The sequence below is a fragment of the Gossypium hirsutum genome, chromosome A03, assembly GCF_007990345.1.
Source record: "Gossypium hirsutum isolate 1008001.06 chromosome A03, Gossypium_hirsutum_v2.1, whole genome shotgun sequence".
Classification (NCBI taxonomy): domain Eukaryota; kingdom Viridiplantae; phylum Streptophyta; class Magnoliopsida; order Malvales; family Malvaceae; genus Gossypium; species Gossypium hirsutum.
In genome coordinates, this window is record NC_053426.1 from 36,753,289 (window position 1) to 36,780,476 (window position 27,188).

Genomic DNA, 27,188 nt, shown 5'->3' on the forward strand with positions numbered 1-27,188 from the left:
ATCTATGCTATGTTCTAATACTTGTGATGAGGTGGTGTGATTATGTTTGTTGGCCATATATGGTTGGCATTAATGTTATGAATGTGTCTTAATATGAGATGCTAAATCATTAAAATGATGTCATGATATGTGTCCTTAGTGTGTATAAGGATGCGAAGGATTAAGGGTAACATAAAAGCTTTGGAAAATAGCCTAAGTGTTAACCACATGGGCAGATGCATGGCCGTGTGTCTCAACTGTGTGGGGGACACGGGTTTAGCACATGGGTGTGTGTATTGGCTGTGTGACTCTAAATATTTGCTGACGTCATAAACAAAGAGTTACATGGGCTGAAGACACGGGCATGTCCAAGCCACACGGACGTGTGAAACCAACACGGCCAACCCACACGGGCGTGTGACTCTCCAAAGTGGGAAAATTTTCTAAGTGTTGCAAAAGTTTCATATGTTTACGATTTGGTCCCGAACCATCCCCATTGTATGTTTTGGGCCCTGTAGGCATATAAGGGACAGTAAGCGTATGTATGAAAGTTTTTAAATAGAACGAAATTTTATGGCTGATTTTTACATGATTGATTGTGTTTAAGTCCGGTAATGCCTCGTACCCTGTGCCGGCGTAGGACACGGGTAAAGGGTGTTACAAACATATTCAAGCCATCTATAGTCAAGTTAACCTATACATGCCATTATACCAAAATAAGTTTACTATTTATACCAAAATAAGCTTGTGGATAGTGTGATGATGCTCCAACTGTTCACCAACCTTCGCGAGCTTCCAAGTACTATAAAAAAAAAAAAAGAAAAGTAATCCTAGTAAGCATATTATGCTTAGTAAGTTCGTATAACTGGAATTAGACTTACCAATTCATTTATTAAAATTAAGCATACAATAACATGTTTCCATCAACTTGGCAAAATTGCCTAAACACATGCATTCAGTCAAACATGTTAGTCAAAAAAATTTCATATACATCAAGTAAACATAGATGAGCTCATTGTGCTATATTCTTTCAAGACATTATTCATTTCATCTCATAATTCTAATATCATGTCAAGTATTTTACTCGTTGAATCATTGAATTTCCGATGGATACTCAAATAGTACACTCAAAGTGTACAATTCAATAACCTGTCAATTCATATTCAGAAGTATCCATTAAGGCACTTAATCAGAAAGCACACTCTCAAGCCACATATCATATAACAGGATTACTTGTCCAAGCTAAATCCTGTTTCCAACATATGCTCATAAGAGCTTAATCAGGACTACCCGTCCGGGCTAAATCCTGTCTATAACATATGCTCAAGAGGGCTTATATCAGGATTACTAGTCCAGGCTAAATCTTTTCTATAATGAGGTCAATAGGATTACTCATCTGAGCTAAATCCCGTCAGCAACAAATGCAAGACCTCATTCAATAGGGGAAATCACATTTGTCCATCGAAATCCAATATTCAAACGGAACTCAACTCTTTTCAAACAGTATCAAGCATGTATTCAATTCTTATATTATAACATCCAATTAATTCACATAAATATAAATCACATTCTATACAAATACAACATTCAATTCAACATATTTATATGCTCAATCAAGTTACACGAACTTACCTCAACACTTGTTCATGTATATAGATCTACTAATCCGAAACTTTCTCCTTTCCTCGATCTAACTTTGAATTTGAGTTATCTGGATCTATATAAATGAATTTAATCATCAATTTATCGCGTTTCATATTCAATTGGACTCAATTTACATCTTAGGCAAAATTACCACTTTACCCCTAAACTTTCCATAAATTCCAATTTCGTCCCTAGGCTCGAAAAATGAAATTCATGCAATTTACTCCCTCTTCCAAGCCTAACCAAAATTTCAATGTACAATTTATTGCACATGTATTCCATAAATTTTAGAATTTTTTCTTCAATTTTCACAACTTTACAAATTAGTCCCTAAATCATGTTTTCATGAAAAATCACTTTGTAAAAGATGTTTATCTATCAGCAACATTTCATTTTCTACCCTAAATTTTAAATTTTCAGTATATTCATCCATGGAATAATTTCTATACTTTGATAACTTTTCAAATTAATTCCCCAAATAGATAGAGTAAACTATCACGGTTTCAAATATATAAAAATTACTAAAAAGGGGATAAGAAAACTTACTGAATTAACCTTGATTAGTTTTTTCTCTCTCTCCTAGGGTTTCTATACAAATTTTGGGGAAGATGATATAAAATAAGATGATATTTCTATTTAATTTTATTACCATCTTTAATTTTATCACTTTCCAATTTAGTCCTTAGCCTTTTCTAATTTTTCCATGGATGAATCATCAAAAATATCTACTAACTTTTGATTAATGGTCTAATTTCCATATAATACCTCAAGTTTTGAATTTCATAGCTATTTGCTCCTTCTAGCTACTAGAATCTAACTTTTTCATTTTATGCAATTTGGTCCTTTCCATAATTAAGTACCTAATCGATAAAATTTTCTTATTAGAATTTTCATATGACATTCCTAACACAACTTAAACCATGCAAAAATATAAAAATAAATTTTCTTTTCGGCTCAGATTTGTGGTCCCGAAACCACTATTTCGATTTTACTGAAAATGGGATGTTACAACACACATAAATCCAACATTATGTAATTAGGTTCATATAATATCTTTAAAAATGTACTAAAATTAAACCGAATGAACTTACCAAACTAACTACAGCTATAATGAAAGTTTAGAGACTATTCAGTAATTTTCTCTTTTCCTCGATTATCTACTCATCCTTGATCTAAATATTAATCATTCAATTATCAATTTCCAGCGACATAATCAACTATTTTATGCAATTAAGTTCTTTTTGACATTTTTACAAAATTACCTCTGATATTTTACTTTTATGCAATTTAGTCCCTAAGCTCAAAACTTGTAATTTAACCAATTTTAATCAAATTTAAGTTGCAGCCAAACTATATACTACCCCCATTTCGACACATATTTTCTGTTATTTCACATCAAGTCCTTATAATTTAATCACTTTAACATTTTAGTCCTTTAACCTTAAAATTACTAAAAATTACTTTACCAAATAGTCTTATTTAACAACCAAACTCAATGATCTATCATAAAATTCTAATCATGTTCATTACTAATCAATGGCATAATTCAAAACATTTGACAGTTTTACAAATTAGTCTTCAGGTTAGCTAAATCGAGCTAAAACGAGCTCAGAAACATAAAAATTACTAAAAACGGGAAAGGTTTACCTATCAAACAAGGAACCCTAAGCTTGACCGAAAGCTGGCTCCTCTCCTCCCATGGCTACTCGATTTTTGAAAGAAGAAAATTAAAAAGATGATAGTTATTTTAGCTTTTATTTTATTTACATTATATTTAATTATCAAATTACCATTTTACCCTTTTAATTCCATTCAATTTTAATAATTTCAAGCCCATTACCGTCCACAATCATCACCTATGGTATATTTACCATTCAATGAGGGTTTAATTGCACAATTGGTCCTTCAATTGTTTTAATTTATTAGTTAATTAAATTTTATTTCAATTTCACCCTAAACTAATTAGGACTAAATGAATAAATAACCCAAGAGTTAGTGTATTAATCATATTCACCAACGCTTGGAATTTTTGACCAGTGTTAAATTACCATTTTGGTCCCTTTACTATTTTAAATCTATAACAATTAACTTTTACCTCTTTTACAATTTAATCCTTTTACCATGATTAAGTAATAAATCATCAAAATCACCGGACCTAACTTCAATTGACATGTAATATGACTCTGTAAATATTTAACAAAAATATTTACGGCCTTAAATTATGAAAACAAGGTCCTAATACCTCGTATTCAATAAGCATTTGACTTTTGAACCAAACCATTTATACTAACTTTTAATTCAATTAGTTAAAATTCCTTAAATAAAAATTCAATATAAAAATTGTTATTGACTCGTATAATTTAAATACTAATTATACAAACTCACTCGTCAAATTTGTGGTTCTGAAACCAACGTTTCCAACACCATTGAAAAATGGGTTGTTACATCAATTGTATCGATACCCTTGTAAAGTATCGATACTGTAACATCTCTCACTCGTCTCGATCACCGGGTTTGAGTTATTGAATGCTACAGTCAATACCAAAATAGTTACAACTTTTAATAATCGATTTATACCATAAAACAAGCATTCATAATCATAACATTTAATAAATATGTCATACGATGTTTTCCAGAACTTGATCGAGCTTACGAAATCTCATTTGCTAAATCGAATATTGAATAGGACTAGATTGTAAACTTTTCAAAGTTTCCAATACAAGTGTCAATATTTCTGAAAAGGTACCGATACCAATTTTAACTTCGATGTTTGAAAAACTGATTGAAAAATATTTTGTAAAAATAAAACAAAGATCAATTGTATCGATACCCTTGTAAAATATCGGTACTCTAATATATGTATTGATATTTAAGTTCGATATCGATACCATTTTGAAACTCGATATTTGAAAAATTGATTGAAAATTACTAAGTATCGATACTTTCACCTATGGTATCAATACCTCTATGCTAAGTATGTCAAAACCTTCCATTTTGGTCCCTTTTCATGCCCAAACTATCACAACTCAAATATTGTATAATACACCTCAAAACCTGTGTCAAAATCATACTAAAACATTCCAATTCATATACCAAAACATAACATCAACCAGTTTCCAATAAACTAAACTAATGTACCTCAATTTGATACTCAAATCATTTCCAACTACTTGATCAATTCCTACCAAATCAACTACGCATATTACCATTGTATACCATCATGACCTCATACTAATTTAAATATATCTTTTGGAATCCATTCAAAATCATAACCTTTTACCTAGTCAAACACATATACACATTTATATACTTAACCATTAGCAAGCCAATACCAAGTATCATTCATAGTGCAAATTTTATTATCATCCTAAGCAAACCCTAATAAGTTAACACCTATGTGCATGTCACATAACCAAGTTAAAATGATCAAAAGTTAATCGAGTGATAAGCTGGATAGTGTGAGCTTCGCGATGATCCGACTAACACATTCTCCAAATTCGAAAACTACAGGTAAAGAAAAAAACGATAAGCATTGATTGATTTGTAAATTCATATTAAAATAACTTAATTTACCTTAACATTTCAATAATTCAATAATAGAAACACATAGGCATAAGTATGATAATCCATGACATCCTTATATGTTCATACTCAATCTATCATCATAACAAAAGAGTTGGTACCTTAACATGATATGATCATAGACTCAACCCATTTTCATATGCATTCATACAAACTTATACTATTTACCATTAAACCTTCATTCATTTTACAAACATGAAATCTAATTTCATGATCAATCCTTCTATCCATTTCATTTCTATTTATCTATCATTTTCGTATTTGGGCTGTTCACACAAGCTTCAGAGATTTCACAACATGTGCTGAATCTCAAGACATCAGTAAAGAGGTAATTTGATGTTGCTCATACAAGTTTTAGAGAATCCGTAACACGTGCTAGATCTTAAGCCATTAATAAAGACTGATTCGATTTTACTCACACAAGCTTTAGAGAATCCGCAACACATGCTGGATCTCAAGCCATCAATAATTAAATTCCTGATCAAACACCCAATTCCTTTTTTGGACACTAATGATATACCATTCATACTTTGAACATTTACTAGTTCATATGACATTCTTATTGTATTTGCTCTATTTCAATTTTTGTATCATCGTTACATAAACATTTCATCCAATCGTATAAATAATTCATATTTATTTGTTATCTTGTAACTATTCGTAATTGTTTTATATCTCATACTTTTTTTATTTAGTCCATTCAATATCAAAAGTTACGATTTTCGCACCAATTCAATCAACAAGCAAATTGATATAGTACAAACACAAAAAAAATTAATATAGTAAGTTCCATATGAGTTTAACTTGCAGAAACAATAATAGACAATGTGCTAGGGACTAATCTATAATTTTTTCTTTTTTGTGATTATCCTTTGATTTGTTCAAATCCTGCTCTATACGATAATTCATTTAAATTTATCAATTTGAATTACTTTATAGCATCCTATAAAATGTATATAACAGATCAATTTCATGTTTCGAATGTTTCCTAAAATTTTGTATTTTATTCAATTTAATCTCTAAAATCAAAATTACTATAACTTCCATATTTGAGTCTCGGTTTCAAAATCGATTTCAATTAAATCCTTCTAAGGTTCTCTACTATCCATAATTACAAAATTTTCATGCTAATTTCAAAATATTTACACTTTTGTCCCTATTTTTAAAAACTAACAATTAAACTTTACAAACTAGTCCTTTTTCATTTCTCAGCTTAGAATCTAAAAATTTAGTACCAAAAGCTTCAAGAAATCAACAATGACAATTTTTGAAAACTTTAATAGTTTTGTAAAATAATACACGAGTAAGCTAAATCAAGTTTCCGGGATCTCAAAAATATAAAATTATAGGAAATGGGCTTAAAATCACTGACCAATTGAAGGATTAAAGTTTGGAAGCTTTGAAACCCTATTTTCCCTTGTTTGTACGGTGAAGAATATGAAGGTAAGAAAAATGTTTTGATTTTTCTTTTTAATCTGCATTTTATACTTAGTTTAAAATGAATAAAATTAATTAATTTAGTTTAAACCTTAATTAACTTCATACTAATCATCATTAAACAAAAATAAGTGGAAGATGGCATCATCTACCACTATTTACTAATAGAAATTGGCCCAGTTTCTTAATTGGTCCTTCAACTACTTAAAAATCTATAGTGATAAACTTTTACTACTTTTACAATTTACTCCTTGTACCTTAATTAAGTATCCAATTGACAAAATTCAAGGACCAAAATTTAATTAAACTGCATCCTAACCTTGTAAATATTAAAATAATAATATTTATTGACTCGATCACCGAAAATGGGGTTCTAAAACCAGCATTTTCGACACCACTAAAAATGGATTGTTACAACTCTCCCCACTTAGGAAATTTCATCTTTGAGATTTTTACTTGATAATAGGTTACGGTACTATAATTTCATGATGTCTTTTGGCTCCCACGTAGCCTATTTTGTTCCATGTTGATTCTATAACACTTTTACTAACGAAACTCATTTGTTTCATAGTTCTTTCACCTCCCAAGCCAAAATTATAACTAGTTCTTCCCTGTATGGCGCGTCAAATCAGGTTGTAATTCTACCTCATCGGGAGATATCATGTAGGAAGGATCAGAATAATAACTACGTAGCATTGACATATGAAATGAATTATGTATCTTCTCAAGTTCTGGTGGTAAAGCTAGTCGATAGGCAACTAGACCAACCCATTCTAAAATCTCGTATGACCCAATGAACTTTAGACCGATTTTTCCTTTTCTACCGAAACGCAAAATTTCTTCCAGGGTGAAACTTTCAAGAAAAATTTTTCGCCTGACTAAAATTTAATATCTTTTCTTTTCAAATTAGTATATGATTTTTTTATGGTCTAAGGTAGCTTTCAAATGGTCCCGTATAACCCTGACTTTATCCTTTGTCTCGCTAATCAAATTCGTACCTACAATCTTTCTTTCACTCAACTTGACCAGTATAATGAAGTTTTTCATTTATGTCCGTATAAAGCTTTGTACCGTGCCATTTTAATACTCGTCTGGTAGCTATTATTATAGGCAAACTCAACTAATGATATATATTTCTCCCAACTTCCTTTAAACTTAATAATACAGCGTCGTAACTGATCGCCTAAAAATGATTTATCGTTTATAGAATAAATCTAACACAAATAATAGAATAATTAAGAACGGCGATATTCGCAAGTGCACTGGTCAAATAGTAATATAGTTGTACAACGAAATACCGAAAGTATTCCGAGGATCTTACCGAAGGGAAGATAGAGCAAATAATGAAATTACTTTTTATAATACTAAGTCTAAGCAATAATAGTTAATTCCTATATTACGATGGATATACAATAGATTAAGAAGATTAAAAATAAATAACTAACATAAATAAACAAATAATAAAAGATAAACAAATGAATTAAACTGATAAACCAATCAATAAGATTAACTCGCTCCAAAGTTTGTAACTAACTTTAGATTGGGGTTCTAGAGTAAATTAGTCATCACTTCGAACAATTATTACCTCCCGACTCTAGTTAACTTAATTGATTGATTGATTGATATTCGTTTATCCTCCGACATCACTTTTTCAACTAGGATAATTTATGATTTACTCGGTTCGACCTTATCTTCCAATCTCGTCTAGTTGATGATAACTCATTACTATTGTCAAGCTTAATAGTTTAAGAACACATATAATAGAAAAAAATCAATCCAAACACTTGCAAATAATAATACTGAGAAAATATAAACTTTTTGATTTAATAAAAATATTATTATTATATATATAAACTGTTTGAATTTTATTCTTTAAAAAACAAAACTTTCACGCCAGATGTGATTAAGTTTGGCCTTGGGATCCCAAAAATCATTCGTCACCCTTAATTTCTCCGCAAACATTTCAATTTCATATTTTTTTTTTCTTCGAGAGGGGAAAACAGAAAAGAATGTGAGTTAAAACAATGTTAGCGTAAATGAATATTTGAGAGATATGGGCGTCAACCTATGGGGATATGAGGGTGGTAAGATGGGCGATGTTTCTTCAATGGAGATGTGGTGGCTGATTAATATAAGAGCTACTCTAATTGCTCTTATTTTTATATCCATTTTTTATTTTTCCAAGAAGATTTATGTTAAATTCCTTACAATATCGACATCTCCTTCTTCTTCTTCTTCTTTATTATCATCTACTCTTCATCTTCCTTCTGCTTCTTCGCCCATTTCCAATCAAGATTCTCAATCAAGGTACTTTTTAATGCTTTATCTAATTTGGGTTTCATTTAATTTCATGAAAACTGGTTTTCTTCCTCACTCAGTTAATTCTTTTCCTTGGTGTTGGTTTCTTAATTTTGTTTCAGTTTCTCCATATGTTATTTTCTTCCTGTTATATTTGCTGAATTTTCTATTTTTTGTTATTTATTACTTGGGTTTTCTACTACTTAACGATTTCTTTTGCTTCTATATTTGTGGGGTTTCCAACTTTGCCATGTTCTATGTTAGCTCATTCTCAAAGTTTTCAGTTTGGCTTTTTATCAGCCAATTTTAATTTGGGAAGTTTCTATAATCATTTTTTTATCACAAAAATACATTTAATTTGGTCTTTTTACCCCTTTATGTTAATTTAATATGTTTCGAACTTGGCTTGTGTTTGAAATCGTGTAGAACCCTAGAGGTTGTGTCTGATTCAGATTTGAAGTTTTTAATTGATAATTTGGATGAGAAGCGCAATGAGGACGAAAATTGGGAGAATGTAATCGACAAGAAAAACAACTTTCTATCCTACAAAGCCAAGTGCTGCAAATCGAAGGTTCGTTTCTATGCTTTGTTTGCTTAATCTCAAATGACAATAATGTGAAATAATGATGCTCATTACATCTTGAATAGGGCCGTGTTATATTTTTATTTTTCCCTAATGTTTATGTAATAAACTTATTGCTCGAATTTTTTGTCAGTTTTGTTTTAAACCAAACAACATATTATATTTGGAATTTTCTCAGATGTAAATTAGAAACTGAATGCGTCGTTGTTTGCAGGATAGACCATTGACATACCTGAGCACAACCGTTTTTGAGTGTTGCTCCCCGGAGCTTCTAAGGGACTTCTATATGGATAATGATTATAGAAAGCAGTGGGATAAGACCATTCTTGACCATGTGCAACTGCAGGTGTACACAACAAGTGGAATTGAAATTGGTCGCACAATAAAAAAATTTCCACTTTTAACACCTAGAGAGTATATATTGGCTTGGAGATTGTGGGAGCGAAAAGATACAACTTTATACTGTTTCATCAAGGTGACTCTCACTTAAAATTAGTCTTTCATCTCTGGTATTTATTATTGCATTTTCTTTATCTCTCGCTTGCTTCTTCATACCATTTGACTTGATTGTTTGTTTAAAATGTTAGAAGTCACTAGAATGGTTCTTGACCTAAAAAATTAAGACCCATAACCATGCTTGCTCATACTTCCTATGCTATCTATCCAAACGGTAAAATCTAACAACCTGCCTCATATTTGATGTGGAACCTAAGATACAAGAAATCACAAAATCTTGGCTAAGAAAACATGTTTTTTTATATAAAAGTAAAAAGATTAGTTCATCCTACACTAATTCTAATCAACTTGTGACTAGCAATAACAATAACAAACAGTTTTATCTTATGCCCTCTCTAATCGACTTCTGACAAGCAACAATGATAATTGGATGACTTTTTACCGCAACCTTAAATAACTTGTACCTAAAATTATGGATAATGAGGAGATATACAAAATGAATCACTCAACTTTGGAAAGATTTATTAAACTCAAATCACCATTTTATATAATGTTTACCACAGCCAAGTTTATAGGCCAAAGTTTAACTAGTCCAAGTAAAATTAATGAGCTAATGAACCAATTTCAATTAAAATTTAGTCAACTGTTATATTCTTTTATTTAAAAGTTGAGGGGTTGAGGGAGGAGTTTCAGATAGTATACATATAAAAAAAAACTTTTGAACTCCTAATATATATAAATTTCTTAATAATAAAAAGGGTAAACTAAACTAGATATCTAGGGTTCTACTTGTATCATTCTCTACCAAAAGGATTCATCATTGAATCTTGATTATTGTTTGATTGCAACATTTTAGTCTTAACTACTTTTTGACTGCAACTTTTAAGTCTCTTGGTGATGTTTTCATGAATGCATATTTTCAAAATTAATAAACATGGACTAAATAAAATAAAATTCTATTTTTCATTTTTTTCCTTCAAAAATTATTAAAGAAAATAAAATGAATCTAGGATTTAAGAAAATCCAAAATATTCAAGTGAAACAAGAAAATATGTTATTAATTTAAAAAACAAAAAGATATGTTACCTACATCACATCTAATCACAAGGTGATTAGCAATAATGATAATTTAATGATTTTATTTTTCAATATCTCTAATTTAACTTGTTACTAGCAATAATGATAATCAAATATCTCCCTATTACGTTTATCGGTAACTTGTAACTATAAACATAGATAATGGGGGAAATAAACAAGGAAAATGACTTAACCTTGAAAGAATAACTCATGATCAAATTTATTAAACTCAAATCTCTGGTGTTGACGAGGTCGAGTATACATAAACTAAAGAATAAGCTACCTAATGAACCAATTAAAATTTAGCTTTTAAACTCTAAATGAAAATTAAACTCTTAAATTAAAAATTTTTGTTTACAATATATTTATAATAATTAAATGTAAATTTCTTAGATAATAAAGACCTTAAACTAAGCTAAACATTTCCCATCCTACTTAAACTCGTATCAATACTTGTCATTTTCGTGTAATCGCAAGACAATTCAACATCTATATTGCATCTATTGAAAGCACTAGATTTCTCATGTCAATTTAACTGTTGAAAAGATATGACAGAGTTTGTAAGTGAATCCTACCTCGTATGTACTAAATAGAATACAACTCAATAAATGAATTTTGATTACATATTTTAATGGCTTAGTTTAAGATTTCGTCCTTAAAGTATACCCAGTTTCTCATTTTGATACTTAATTTTTTTTTTCAATTCTATACCTAAATTAAAAATCACTTCTTAGTTTAGTACCTAACATATGCCTCCGTCATATTCTTGAGTCCATTTTTTGATAGATGTTAAAAAAATCCGATAGTCAACCACAAAATGCCACGTGAGAACTTTATGTAAAAAAAACCCAGATATTTTCTTTTATTAAATGTATATACACATTACAAAAATATGAAAATGGAAATAAATATATAAAAAATCAGAAAAATATATAAATTAAAAAACTTTATAAAAATAAAATTTACAAAAATACCATAATTAAAAAAAATTAGTTGAAATTTATAATATTATTAAAAAAATGTAAAAAAATTAAAATTTATAAAAGTTGTAAAAAATATTTTAAAAAATTTAAAATAAATTTTTTTATAAAAGTCTAAAATGGTATTTAAATTTCAAGGTTATTTTGCAATTACTTGAAATTTAAATACTTTTTAAAATTTTATAACAATTTTCATTGTTTATATATTATTTTGACTTTTTAAAATTTAGTTAAATATTTTAAAATTTTCTAAATTTTTTAATATTTTAATATATTATATATGATTTTTTCCATTTTAATTAATATAATATATATAATATAAAAAAACACATGACATTTTCTAATAGCGCCATGTGACAGGTTAACGCCTGATCATTACTAGTCAACATTCAATTAACATTTGATCAACAAAAGTCAATGTCGATCAATAGTCAATCAACAACTAATCAAAGTCAACAGTGTTTCTTGATATTTAAATATTTAATATTATAATTTTTTTATTTTAAATAAATCTAATTGTGACTTGAAATTTTTTCACCAGTAAAAACAAGTCATGTGGCCTAACAGTTTTTTTTATCGGTAATTATAAAATGGACCAAAAATAAATATAGTCAAAGGGAATAAATCGTAAAATAAGAGTATTTTAATATACGCATATTTCCTGCTTCCAAGTTCCAATAAGCTGTGTAGGTGATGGTTCCTACACGTTTGAAAGTGAAAATGGAACTGTAAAGCTGATATTAGGGATTAAGGAAAAAACTGGAAGTATCTTTAATATGAAAGAGGTGTACTTATTTTATACAATAAGTTCAGATGAGCAAATAATAATAATAACAATGGTGTCCATCCTCAATTACTACATGCTAACGCTCCACTGTTCTGTTTCTTGCACTGCCTAATTTTCTGAAAGTATCCGCCTCTTGCACATATTGTAGAAAACTAATTGAACATGTGTTGGATACTCACCTTGAATTCGGGTACACGTTGTCCTGTGGCTGACGGTTATAGAATCACCAAGTACATGGAATATTTTTATCTCATTATGCAATCTTTTCAGGAAAGGCCTATATTAAGTTGAAAAATTATAGTAGAAAATGTGAAGGTTTAGTATGAGACTCTCAAATCCTTTGCAATCATTTCTCCAAGAGAAAGAATCATAGTAGAAAATGGGGGGGCTGTTTTGGTCTTCAAATGGGAACCTGAAGCATGGTCCACCCACCCACCCACCCACCCACCTTAAAAGGTAGAGTTCTGGCATAGCTGGGTTCTAAAACTGGTTCCTGGGTTTTGTCCTGTTGAAGAAAAAAGAAGAGGAATTTTCTCCCCAAATACTTGTGCCGTTTATAGTATTGGTCCATTTCTATGCTATCTCTTCATGGTTGTTTTTAATTGTTCTCATGATTGACTAGGACTGTGAACATCCATCAGCACCACGACAGAAGAAGTATGTTCGCGTGGAATATTTTAGATCCGGTTGGCAGATCAGGAAAGGCAAGTTTCTTGTATGTTAGTTTTATTAATCTCCATTTTCTGAACCCTTAGAAAGGAACAACCAGAGTTGGCGGTTTTCAATTGCGGCAGTGAAATTGCTTAGAAAGCTGTTTTTCTCATAACTGCATTCAGAAGTTGAACAATATGTTCTTGCGAGTTGCCAGGCTCTGTCCCTCTAATTCAACACTAAGAAAATAAAAGGAGGACTAATGGTTGGTTCCTGTTCCTGTTTTTGGACTCTTTTTCGAGTCATGAATGAGTCCTGCCAATTCGTTAAACTAGAGCTCAAGGCATTGAAAATATTTATCTTCATTCTTATTGTATATTTACATCTGAACTTTAATGTTATTATCGTGTACAGTACCTGGTAGAGATGCTTCTGAGATCAGAATGTTTCACCAAGAAGATGCTGGTCTGAATGTAGAAATGGCAAAACTAGCATTTGCGAAGGGCGCGTGGAGTTTTTTGTGTAAGATGTATAATGCACTACGCAATTATTCTTCGATCACCCATCCTCCGTCTACACCATCTGTTTCGGCAGCCACTCTGATTCAGAAGGTCTGCGTTTTTATATTAAACAAAACAGTCCTGTTTATGAAATTAGATGGATTTATTCAACTTCATTAAAGATGGAACCGATTTATTGCCCTCTAGAAGCATAAACCTTTTTAGCTTGGCTTCCTTCAAGTGAGTTGAAGATTAGTGTTTCTAGGAAACAAATGAGACAGATTATCTAATCTGGACCATACTCCATAGCTTTACTTTTAGAAGTTGTTGGATAAAAATGTATATATCTGGGATGATTTTGATTTTTGGTCACATCAGAGTCTACCATTGAATTTTTGAGCAATGTAGTCTCTATTAGTCTACACAAACAGACTTATCCTCTAGACTCGGGCTATATCTAGTTTTTTCTTCCTTAGAATTTTATTTTTATTTAAAAATATTCGCGTTTGACATCAATCTCTAACATATATTCGGACACGGATATAGAATATGATCTTCTAACGACTTTTTGAATATATAAAAAACATGAAAACATTTAAATATACCCTTGTTTAGCACTTACCCGTGAGTCCAAATGATATAGATGTATTTCTTTTATTACTAAAATAATTTATTTAATTTAATTCATGATATTTTTAATTAAAAATCAAATGGTCAACTCAAGAACTTATGATGACTTTGTTGTGGACATATATAGGTTCCACCTGATTTGGATTATAGAACTGACATTACTTCAGCAGTCTCTAAATCAGTAGCCTATAATGACGAATCCAAAAAGAAAAAGTTATTAGAAAGACCATCAAAGAAGTTTGTGGCAAAAGCATTGCTTCTTCTTGGGGGTGTGATCTACCTATGTCGTGCGCACTCCGCCCTGGGTACCAAAGTTACAGTGGCATACATTTTAACAAAATTGAGAAAACGCGATGATACGTCGAGACAGGGCAGCCATAGTTGAGGTACTTGCCCTTGTTTCATCCCTGCAACTAGTTTTGTTTTGATGGTTTTAATGAAACTTTACAGATTATCGAATATAAGCTTGAAATTTAACTAGGGAGAGAGAAGTAATCTGTTGAAGGAAACTTTTTGTTCTGTAATTAGTTTTGGAAATGGTCTAAATATAGTCAATCCAATGGAGGTGCCGTTGCAAGCCAAGGCTGATCATTGGATTCGAGTGGGTGTCGTAATGTGTCGCATATGGAATATATATATATATTCATGTATTTGGAATATTATATCCATGTTTGGATAGCATGTTGGATACCTGCTCGCAATAATCCGACAGTTCCCAAGTAAAACATTAGACATTTCATTTAAAGAGGATGAAACAAAAGTAAATTTTAGTGGGATGATTTAGAGTCAAAGGATTATGTTTAAGTTATCTTTCGGTTAAAGAAAAATTGGTTATTTTTAATCCGGTAAATTTAAATTCGTATTAATGTTAATTTAAGTTTGATTTAAATTGGATTTATTTGAGTTTGAAATATGACCAGTTTAATTTAGATTTTTAATTATTTTAGATTTAATTTATTTTTATCTCATGGATCATTCATGTTAATTTGTTGACACATTTATCTTGCATCATATAGAATTTATTTTTTTTGATGATATAAACTTATGTCAACAAATTAGCAAAATTAATTTTACTCATGATAAATGACTTTTACTGACTGATTTAATATTTATTTTTATGTTTCATGCATTAAATTAAATTATTATTAATTATTTATACTAAAATTCTATACCATTGTACTCCATTCGTAATAAATTGTTAAGGGTGGAAATTTTCTCGAACTACAACGAGGAGATCATCCATATACAATTGTGGGAAATGATGGGATTCCTAGATGGAGGAGATAGTGAATGGAGTTACTGTTAAGGGAGGAAGAGAAGTTGAGGTTACCTTGGGACAAGGCATTGCTTGAGGCCATGAGGGGGTGTTGAAGGACCATGTAATTGGTTTATGGATTTCTTGAACTCCTCTGGACCTTCTAGAGTATAACTCCAAGGTTAACTGGAGATAAGTCAATAGAGACCTTAAGAGGGTGGTGTTCTTGTTATTGATAGAGCTACAAGGGGGACCCTAAGGTGACATGTGATCTATTCAAGGGGGAAAGGACCGTTAGTGTAACACCCCGAACCCGAGACTGACACCGGGGTCGAACACGAGGTGTTAACAGACTATAGCCCCTTATAAAGATATTTTCCAGACACTGCCTAATCTGCGTACTTGTCGCTTTAAAAATCATATCTTGAGTTTCAGAACTCGAAAATCAGTTTCGTGATTTTTCCCTGAAACTAGACTCATATTCCCATCTACATGTTTTTTTCTAGAATTTTTGGTTGGGCCAATTAGTACAGTTTATTAGTCAAATTCTCCCAAGTTACTGGGGTCGACTACACTGACCTTTGCGCGTTACGACCTGGATATCTCCCTGTACAGAACTTCAATACTGATGCCGTTTGTTTCTATAGAAACTAGACTCCGAGAGGAATCTATACATATATGGTACGACTCCTAATTATCTCTGGTTAATTTATAATGAATTTCCAAAGTCGGAGCAGGGAATCCAGAAACCGTCCTGGCCCTGTCCCACGAGAACCTGATTATCTCTTAACATACTGTCCATATGATCCTTTCGTTACTTCTATATGAAAATAGACTCATCGAGCTTCGATTACATAATTTATTCATCAATCAATTCCATTCCTACTATTTTTAGTGATTTTTCAATCTCATGTCACTGCTGCTGCCAGCATCTGTTACGAAAGCAACTATGCCCACTTCGTGTTTACTCCTTGATCTAACTAATACTTCATCATGCATATCACAAATTATGATCATGACTAACCATGCCAAGGCTAATCATTGTCAAACTTCCCCCTACTACACTATTGCCATATCATGAATTTTAACACCGAAATAATCAACCATGACGTATGGCATAAAAAGGTCGAATTATCAAGATTTGCGACCTAACGTATGAATCCAACCCAACCTAACATTTATGCCATTTTCGCACGGCTAAAAGTTTACATACCAAAGTTCAAACACAACATAATAGCCTATACATGCCGAAATGTTCTCCTAAGCCGACTAAGAAGGAAGTACCAAAACTTGCTATCCGGTGTGATGACTTCGATGACGGCCCGATCACGCAAAAAGAGATGTGTCCAAGAAACCTAGAATAGGTGACAAGGAAACACCGAGTGAGTTTATAACTCAGTAAGTCATAAGCTATGCACTACCATCCATCAATAACATTATCACAAGAGAAAACAAAATGGAACGAGGCTAATTACTCCATCCATTCCGAACCATACCATAGTTCCTCCAACCTATCGATTCAATTTCATATCAATTCATGCATTCACATTCCATATACTCATCAATAGGACATTGAAGCATTTTCATAAATCAATTTATTTTCGTTACAATCAAACGGCTAAACGGCCTTTCACCCATCCTACGATAAATTTTATGTACGTGACTTCAAGTATATTTGTCACATAGGTTCAAACTTACCGAGCTCAACACCAAGTATAAGCATAGCACCTATTAGCCATGTACTCAAGACACTTACCCGATCCGCTGTCCGCGATCGACTCAATAGTGTCGCACACATAGTGTCCATAATGATTCACGAATGTATATTGAGTCCGCACACTCAGTGCTATATAATCAACTCGCACACTTAGTGCTACGTAATCAAATCGCACACTTAGTGCTACATGGTCAAACTCGCACACTTAGTGCCGCATGGTCAATTCGCACACTTAGTGCATCATATTCATTTCGCACACTTAGTGCAACATAGTCAAATCGCACACCTAGTGCTGTACAATTTAATCCCGCGCACTTAGCGCCAATCTCATGGTCATAAATGGTTATACCCGTACGTTTAGTGCCGAGATCAACAACTCAGTACATCTTACCTCTTTTCTTTTCATTCAACAATTTCATCATCACATACGTACATGCATATATATATATATATGTATATTTATTCATTCCATTCAGCATCAATACATAAACATTATGACCATTTGAAATAATACCAACTACATGCTTAATGACTTACCTTGTGTTGGGTAAGACGGTTCCAACTCGGTTACTCGATGATCTTTTCTTTGCCCTTGCTTGCCTCTCCACCTTTAGCTTCTTGAGCTAAATCGATAAATTAACTAGTTTAACCATCTTGCTAAACATTCATAATTCAATTACACATGCATATGTATGTTTGTATATTCGGCAACCATCCTCACTAATTACCCATTTAGTCGATTACACACATAATTAAAGGTAACCTCACGAATGGCATACTTATGTATATATATATGTATATATATACTTCGGAATGGGCATCACAATTAGATTTAACACCACCTTCATACTCAATTAGATGGCCGAATGCATGTGTATATGCACAATGTCAACTATAACATCATGTAAATCCACATATACTACATTTCTTATGTTCCACATCTTAATGCCCATTATACATAATCAAATTTAACATCATATATATATTTACTCATATGGCCGAATATACATACCCCCATATAATATCATTTTCCTTCCATTTAACACTTAATTTCCACCACATAAACACTTGGCCGATTTTGCTAGCACACAAGCCTATGACCGAATGTCCTTGACCTCTAGTCACCTAGATTTTTATTCTTTAAGCCTCATCCAACTCATATTTTTCATTGACAACCTCCTTAACTTCAATTTATTCACATCTTTAATCATGCTACATTCGACCATTATTTAACAATAATTCATGCATCCTTTTTATTAAACACTCAAAATCAACCATCTTCATACCTCATCACCAAAGACATCAAAATACCAACCAAGAATGTAACATTCATGGCCGAATATCATCTCCATCAATTAACAAAATTTGAACCATGGCTAGGTAGATTTTCACTTACAACTTAAAATATACATGAATCTCAAAGAATAATATCAAACATACCTTAGTCTAGCAAACCACCATAGCCGATTTTCTCAAGCTTTTCCCCTTCCTTTCTTTCCTCTATTCGGCCAAGGATGTTCAAGAATGAACACTTTTTTTTTTCTTTCTTCAATTCACGGCAACAAGGGGGTGAGACCATGTTATTTTTGTTTCCATCACCCTTCCTTTCATTATTTAATCACCATGCTCATTATTTTATTTTTCTTAACATACATCACTAGCATAACATGTTGGAGACCAGTTTCCACCCATAGCATGGCCGGCCACTATGCTTTAGTTTGGCTAATTTGACATGCAAGGACAACACTTTCCCACTTTAATACTATTTGGTCATTACTTATTTACCTATCATAATTTTCCAAGTCTTTCAACTAGATCCTTTCAAGCAAAATTCACATTCATAATATAAAATTAAAACATCAAATTTTTGTACAAGTACTATCACACATATAAGATATGCAACTAAAATTTTTACTAAATTTTATGACTCGGTTTTGTGGTCCCGAAACCACATTCCGACTAGGGTCGAATTAGGGCTGTCACAACTCTCCCCCACTTAAGAAATTTTCGTCCCCGAAAATCTTACCGGTAAATAGGTTTGGGTATCGTTCTTTCATCGAGCTCTCAGTTTCCCAAGTAGCTTCCTCGATCCCATGTTTGAGCCATAACACCTTCACTAACGGAACCCTTTTGTTTCGCAACTCCTTCACTTCACGAGCTAGGATACGTATCGGTTCTTCTTCATAACTCATATCGGCTTGAATTTCAACCTCTGATGGGCTAATTATATGCGATGGATCAGATCGATAGCGTCGAAGCATCGAAACATGAAAGACATCGTGAATCTTTTCAAGCTCAGGGGGCAAAATCAATCTATACGCAACTGGCCCCACTCGTTCGGAGATTTCGTACGTCCCAATGAATCTCGGGCTCAACTTGCCCTTACGGCCAAACCTCAGTACCTTTTTCCAAGGCGAAACTTTAAGGAACACTTTATCTCCCACCTGATATTCAATGTCCTTCCGTTTTAGATCCGCATACGATTTCTGACGATCTGTGGCTACCTTCAGACTTTCGCGGATTACCTTTACTTTTTGTTCGGCATCTTTAATCAAATCAACTCCGAAAATTTTACTTTCACCGAGCTCGGTCCAAAACAATGGTGTACGACATTTACGACCGTACAAAGCCTCGTAAGGTGCCATCTTAATACTTGATTGGAAACTATTGTTGTAAGCGAATTCGATCAAGGGTAAATACCGTTCCCATGAACCACTAAACTCGAGGATGTAACATCTCAACATATCCTCAAGTATCTGAATTATCCGCTCGGATTGACCATCGGTTTGGGGATGAATAGCGGTGCTAAAATGCAGCTTGGTACCCAAAGCTTCTTGCAATTCTTCCAAAATCGTGAGGTGAATCTCGGATCTCTATCCGACACGATAGAAATAGGTACTCCATGTAATCTCACAATCTGAGAGACATACAATTCGGCTAGTTTATCCAATGAAAGATCCGTACGCACGGGGATAAAGTGAGCCGACTTAGTCAGCCTATCAACAACAACCCAAATCGCATCCTTCTTACTTGCGGACAATGGCAGTCCGGACACAAAGTCCATTGTGACTCGGTCCCATTTCCACTCGGGTATCATGATCGGCTGAAGTAACCCTGAAGGCACTTGATGTTCCTCTTTCACTTGTTGACATATTAAACATCTCGAAACAAAGTCGGAGATGTCTCGTTTCATACCATGCCACCAAAACCGACGTTTCAAGTCGTTGTACATTTTCGTGCTCCCCGGGTGAATTGACATTCGGCTACAATGGGCTTCGTTCAGAATCATCGGAATGAGTTCCGAATTCCTTGGAACACACAAACGACTTCTAAACCTCAAACAACCATCATCATCAATCTGAAACTCCGATTCCTTGTTCGGAACACACTCAGCTCGTTTTGCAACCAATTCATCATCGACTTTCTGAGCTTCACGAATTTGATGAGTCAATAATGGTTTGGCTTTTAATTCAGCTACTAACACATTGTCAGGTAGAACAGACAAGTGTACATTCATCGCTCGCAAAGCAAACAGTGATTTCCGGCTTAAGGCGTCCGCAACCACATTAGCCTTTCCCGGGTGGTAATCAATGACAAGCTCGTAATCTTTCAACAACTCAAGCCAACGTCTTTGTCGCAGATTCAAGTCTCGTTGAGTCATCAAATATTTGAGACTTTTGTGATCTGAAAACACATGGCACTTCTCACCAAACAAATAATGTCGCCATATTTTCAATGCAAACACAATGGCGGCTAGTTCGAGATCATGGGTCGGATAATTTCTCTCGTGTGGCTTCAATTGTCTCGATGCATAGGCCACAACTCGACCTTCTTGCATCAATACACAACCCAACCCAAGTAGGGATGCGTCACTATAGATGACAAACTCTTTACCCGATTCGGGTTGCACCAAAATTGGAGCTTCAGTCAAATGAGTTTTCAGTTGATCGAAACTTTTCTGACATTTCTCCGTCCATTCAAACTTAACATCCTTTTGAAGTAGCTTCGTCATTGGTGTGGCTGTCATCGAGAAACCTTTGACAAATCGTCGGTAATAACCGGCGAGTCCCAAAAAGCTCCGAACCTCAGTAATACTTCTCGGAGGTTTCCAGTTAAGTATGGCTGAGATTTTGTTCGGGTCAACTCGAATACCCGATGCGGATACCACATGACCCAAGAAGCTAACCCCTCTTAACCAGAACTCACACTTACTGAACTTAGCATATAACTTCTTATCCCGCAAAACTTGCAACACTAATCTCAAGTGTTCAGCATGTTCGATCTCATCTCTTGAATAGACCAAGATGTCATCAATGAACACAACTACGAACCGATCCAAATATGGTCTGAAGATCCGATTCATCAAATCCATAAATACCGTAGGGGCATTAGTGAGCCCAAACGGCATCACTAAGAACTCGTAGTGACCGTACCTCGTTCTGAAAGCAGTTTTGGGTACGTCCGAATCTCGAATCCGCAACTGATAATAACCCGATCTCAAATCTATCTTCGAAAACACCGATGCTCCCTTTAATTGATCGAACAGATCATCAATACGCGGTAACGGATACTTATTCTTTATCGTCACTTTATTCAGTTGACGATAGTCAATGCACAACCTCATGGTTCCGTCCTTCTTTTTCACGAATAATACTGGTGCACCCCAAGGTGAGAAACTCGGTCGAGCGAAACCTCTATCCGTCAATTCTTGCAACTGAGCTTTCAACTCTTTTAACTTGGTTAGTGCCATACGATACGGAGCGATCGAAATTGGCGTAGTTCCAGGTACAAGCTCAATACCAAACTCTACCTCCCGAACAGGTGGCAAACCCGGTAACTCTTCAGGAAAAACATCCGGGTATTCACAAACCACCGGCACCGATTCGGGTTTCTTTTCTAACTCCTTGTCATCAAGTACATACGCGAGGTATGCTTCGCACCCTTTCCTTACATATTTCTGGGCCAACATTGCTGATATTACAGCTGGCAACCCCCTTAAGTCCGCAGACTCAACTCGGATTATTTCGTTATTTGCGCACCTCAAATCGATAGTCTTGCTTTTGCAATTCACAACCGCATCATGCGCGGTTAACCAATCCAAACCAAGAATAGCATCAAACTCGTCGAACGGCAAAAGCATCAAATCGGCCGGAAAACAGGATTCTCGGATTATTAGAGGGCATCTCTTACACACTTTATCAACAAGTACGCATTGACCCAAAGGGTTTGATACTCGAATTACGAGCTCAGTAGACTCAACAGGTAGAGTCTTACTGGTTGCTAAGGTTTCGCATACATATGAATGAGTAGAACCAGGGTCAATCAATGCAATCACATTAGTATCAAAGAGAGTGAAGGTACCAGTGATGACGTCGGGGGAGGATGCCTCTTCTCGTGCGCGAATGGCATATGCTCTAGCAGGAGTACGGTTCTCGGCTCGATCGGCCGTATCAGAGGCCCCCCTCTGACTACCACCCCTGCCTCCTAAAATTCTCGGTGGTCTACCTCTAGATGTCACTCCACTAGGTCTTGCACCTTGAATCTTATTCTTCTCATCCAGCTCCGTGCAATCTCTAATGAAGTGGTCCTTCGAACCGCATCCGTAACAGGCCCTGTTAATAGTCTTACCCCAACATTCACCTATGTGTCGTCTTCCACATTGGAGACATTCAGGTTTCTCTAGACGATTATTGCCCACACTAGCTACCGAAGTAGCTCGGGAGCCCATCGATCGTCTTGCCCTGATGGAAATTCCCGCAGTCGCCCTCGACTTATTAATGTCCTCCCTGCACTTCTTTACAGCTGAGAACGGAGCTTTACCCGTCGATCTTTTACGATAATCTCTAGCTTCAAATTCAGCCTTCCTCTTCTCCTTTCCAAGTTCTTCCGCCTTGCAGGCTCGTTCGACTAGTGTTACGAATTCTTTTATTTCCAAAATACCCATTAGTAGCTTTAAATCTTCATTCAATCCTTCCTCGAATCTTTTGCACATAGCAACCTCATCAGCTACACACTCCCGGGCATACCTACTGAGTCTTACGAATTCATGTTCGTATTCAGATACAGTCATACGGCCTTGCTTGAGTTCCAAGAATTCCTTACGCTTTTGATCAATGAACCGTTGACTAATATATTTCTTTCGAAATTCCGTCTGAAAGAAGTCCCAAGTTACTCGTTCGTTTGGGACTATGGAAATCAGGGTCCTCCACCAATAGTAGGCTGAGTCTCGCAACAAAGATACAGCACATTTTAGACATTCGTCGGGTGTGCATGACAATTCATCGGACACCCGAATGGTGTTATCAAGCCAGAACTCGGCCCTTTCGGCATCATCAGTTACTATGGCCTTGAACTCCTCGGCCCCACGCTTCCTAATCAAGTCTACAGGTGGCTTACTCAGCCTCACAGGATCAGAAACTGATGGCATTACAGGCTCTTGGGGTGGATTATTCAAATTTGGGAATTGTTGGACAGCCGGGTTGGTTCGGGCATATTGCGCGACCCACTCATTCATCATGGTAAAGAAGGCTTGTTTAGCCCCCTCACCTTGATTATTCGCAGATGACTGAGGTTCAACAGGCGGCGTCCCTTGTGCAGGAGCAGCCGCTACACTTTCAATGTCATCCGCCAAGGTTCTCTCTACACCGGGATCCATTTACTAATCAAAACATAAATTTTAACCGTCAGAAGTCATCACACAGTTAAACATTAACATTCGGCATGTATAGCTAGACTCATACGTGCTATGGTAGTCCTAGAACCGACTAAACCATAGCTCTGATACCAATCAAATGTAACACCCCGAACCCGAGACTGACACCGGGGTCGAACACGAGGTGTTAACAGACTATAGCCCCTTATAAAGATATTTTCCAGACACTGCCTAATCTGCGTACTTGTCGCTTTAAAAATCATATCTTGAGTTTCACAACTCGAAAATCAGTTTCGTGATTTTTACCTGAAACTAGACTCATATTCCCATCTACATGTTTTTTTCTAGAATTTTTGGTTAGGCCAATTAGTACAGTTTATTAGTCAAATTCTCCCAAGTTACTGGGGTCGACTACACTGACCTTTGCGCGTTACGACCTGGATATCTCCCTGTACAGAACTTCAATACTGATGCCGTTTGTTTCTATAGAAATTAGACTCAGAGAGGAATCTATACATATATGGTACGACTCCTAATTATCTCTGGTTAATTTATAATGAATTTCCAAAGTCGGAGTAGGGAATCCAGAAACCGTCCTGGCCCTGTCCCATGAGAACCTGATTATCTCTTAACATACTGTCCATATGATCCTTTCGTTACTTCTATATGAAAGTAGACTCATCGAGCTTCGATTACATAATTTATTCATCAATCAATTCCATTCCTACTATTTTTAGTGATTTTTCAATCTCATGTCACTGCTGCTGCCAGCATCTGTTACGAAAGCAACTATGCCCACTTCGTGTTTACTCCTTGATCTAACTAATACTTCATCATGCATATCACAAATTATGATCATGACTAACCATGCCAAGGCTAATCATTGTCAAACTTCCCCCTACTACACTATTGCCATATCATGAATTTTAACACCGAAATAATCAACCATGACGTATGGCATAAAAAGGTCGAATTATCAAGATTTGCGACCTAACGTATGAATCCAACCCAACCTAACATTTATGCCATTTTCGCACGGCTAAAAGTTTACATACCAAAGTTCAAACACAACATAATAGCCTATACATGCCGAAATGTTCTCCTAAGCCGACTAAGAAGGAAGTACCAAAACTTGCTATCCGGTGTGATGACTTCGATGACGGCCCGATCACGCAAAAAGAGATGTGTCCAAGAAACCTAGAATAGGTGACAAGGAAACACCGAGTGAGTTTATAACTCAGTAAGTCATAAGCTATGCACTACCATCCATCAATAACATTATCACAAGAGAAAACAAAATGGAACGAGGCTAATTACTCCATCCATTCCGAACCATACCATAGTTCCTCCAACCTATCGATTCAATTTCATATCAATTCATGCATTCACATTCCATATACTCATCAATAGGACATTGAAGCATTTTCATAAATCAATTTATTTTCGTTACAATCAAACGGCTAAACGGCCTTTCACCCATCCTACGATAAATTTTATGTACGTGACTTCAAGTATATTTGTCACATAGGTTCAAACTTACCGAGCTCAACACCAAGTATAAGCATAGCACCTATTAGCCATGTACTCAAGACACTTACCCGATCCGCTGTCCGCGATCGACTCAATAGTGTCGCACACATAGTGTCCATAATGATTCACGAATGTATATTGAGTCCGCACACTCAGTGCTATATAATCAACTCGCACACTTAGTGCTACGTAATCAAATCGCACACTTAGTGCTACATGGTCAAACTCGCACACTTAGTGCCGCATGGTCAATTCGCACACTTAGTGCATCATATTCATTTCGCACACTTAGTGCAACATAGTCAAATCGCACACCTAGTGCTGTACAATTTAATCCCGCGCACTTAGCGCCAATCTCATGGTCATAAATGGTTATACCCGTACGTTTAGTGCCGAGATCAACAACTCAGTACATCTTACCTCTTTTCTTTTCATTCAACAATTTCATCATCACATACGTACATGCATATATATATATATGTATATTTATTCATTCCATTCAGCATCAATACATAAACATTATGACCATTTGAAATAATACCAACTACATGCTTAATGACTTACCTTGTGTTGGGTAAGACGGTTCCAACTCGGTTACTCGATGATCTTTTCTTTGCCCTTGCTTGCCTCTCCACCTTTAGCTTCTTGAGCTAAATCGATAAATTAACTAGTTTAACCATCTTGCTAAACATTCATAATTCAATTACACATGCATATGTATGTTTGTATATTCGGCAACCATCCTCACTAATTACCCATTTAGTCGATTACACACATAATTAAAGGTAACCTCACGAATGGCATACTTATGTATATATATATGTATATATATACTTCGGAATGGGCATCACAATTAGATTTAACACCACCTTCATACTCAATTAGATGGCCGAATGCATGTGTATATGCACAATGTCAACTATAACATCATGTAAATCCACATATACTACATTTCTTATGTTCCACATCTTAATGCCCATTATACATAATCAAATTTAACATCATATATATATTTACTCATATGGCCGAATATACATACCCCCATATAATATCATTTTCCTTCCATTTAACACTTAATTTCCACCACATAAACACTTGGCCGATTTTGCTAGCACACAAGCCTATGACCGAATGTCCTTGACCTCTAGTCACCTAGATTTTTATTCTTTAAGCCTCATCCAACTCATATTTTTCATTGACAACCTCATTAACTTCAATTTATTCACATCTTTAATCATGCTACATTCGACCATTATTTAACAATAATTCATGCATCCTTTTTATTAAACACTCAAAATCAACCATCTTCATACCTCATCACCAAAGACATCAAAATACCAACCAAGAATGTAACATTCATGGCCGAATATCATCTCCATCAATTAACAAAATTTGAACCATGGCTAGGTAGATTTTCACTTACAACTTAA

The 27,188-nt window shown here is 34.4% G+C and overlaps 1 protein-coding gene across 3 annotated transcripts in view; it reads left to right on the forward strand.

Annotated features, from left to right (window-relative positions):
* Positions 1-8,518: 8,518 nt before the first annotated feature.
* The window catches only part of LOC107887047 (uncharacterized), a 38,514-nt gene continuing 19,844 nt past the window's right edge, over positions 8,519-27,188 (forward strand). For 2 of the 3 annotated variants that reach the window (XM_041098204.1, XM_041098202.1), the window contains exons 1-6: positions 8,541-8,949; positions 9,367-9,511; positions 9,738-9,998; positions 13,446-13,527; positions 13,889-14,085; positions 14,732-14,990. In XM_041098204.1, the coding sequence (XP_040954138.1) occupies positions 8,696-8,949; positions 9,367-9,511; positions 9,738-9,998; positions 13,446-13,527; positions 13,889-14,085; positions 14,732-14,989 (1,197 nt within the window). In that variant the 5' untranslated portion in view covers positions 8,541-8,695 and the 3' untranslated portion in view covers position 14,990. Of the gene's footprint in view, positions 8,950-9,366; positions 9,512-9,737; positions 9,999-13,445; positions 13,528-13,888; positions 14,086-14,731; positions 15,455-27,188 lie in introns of those variants that run through there. The other variant, XM_016811177.2, reaches the window with a different exon arrangement.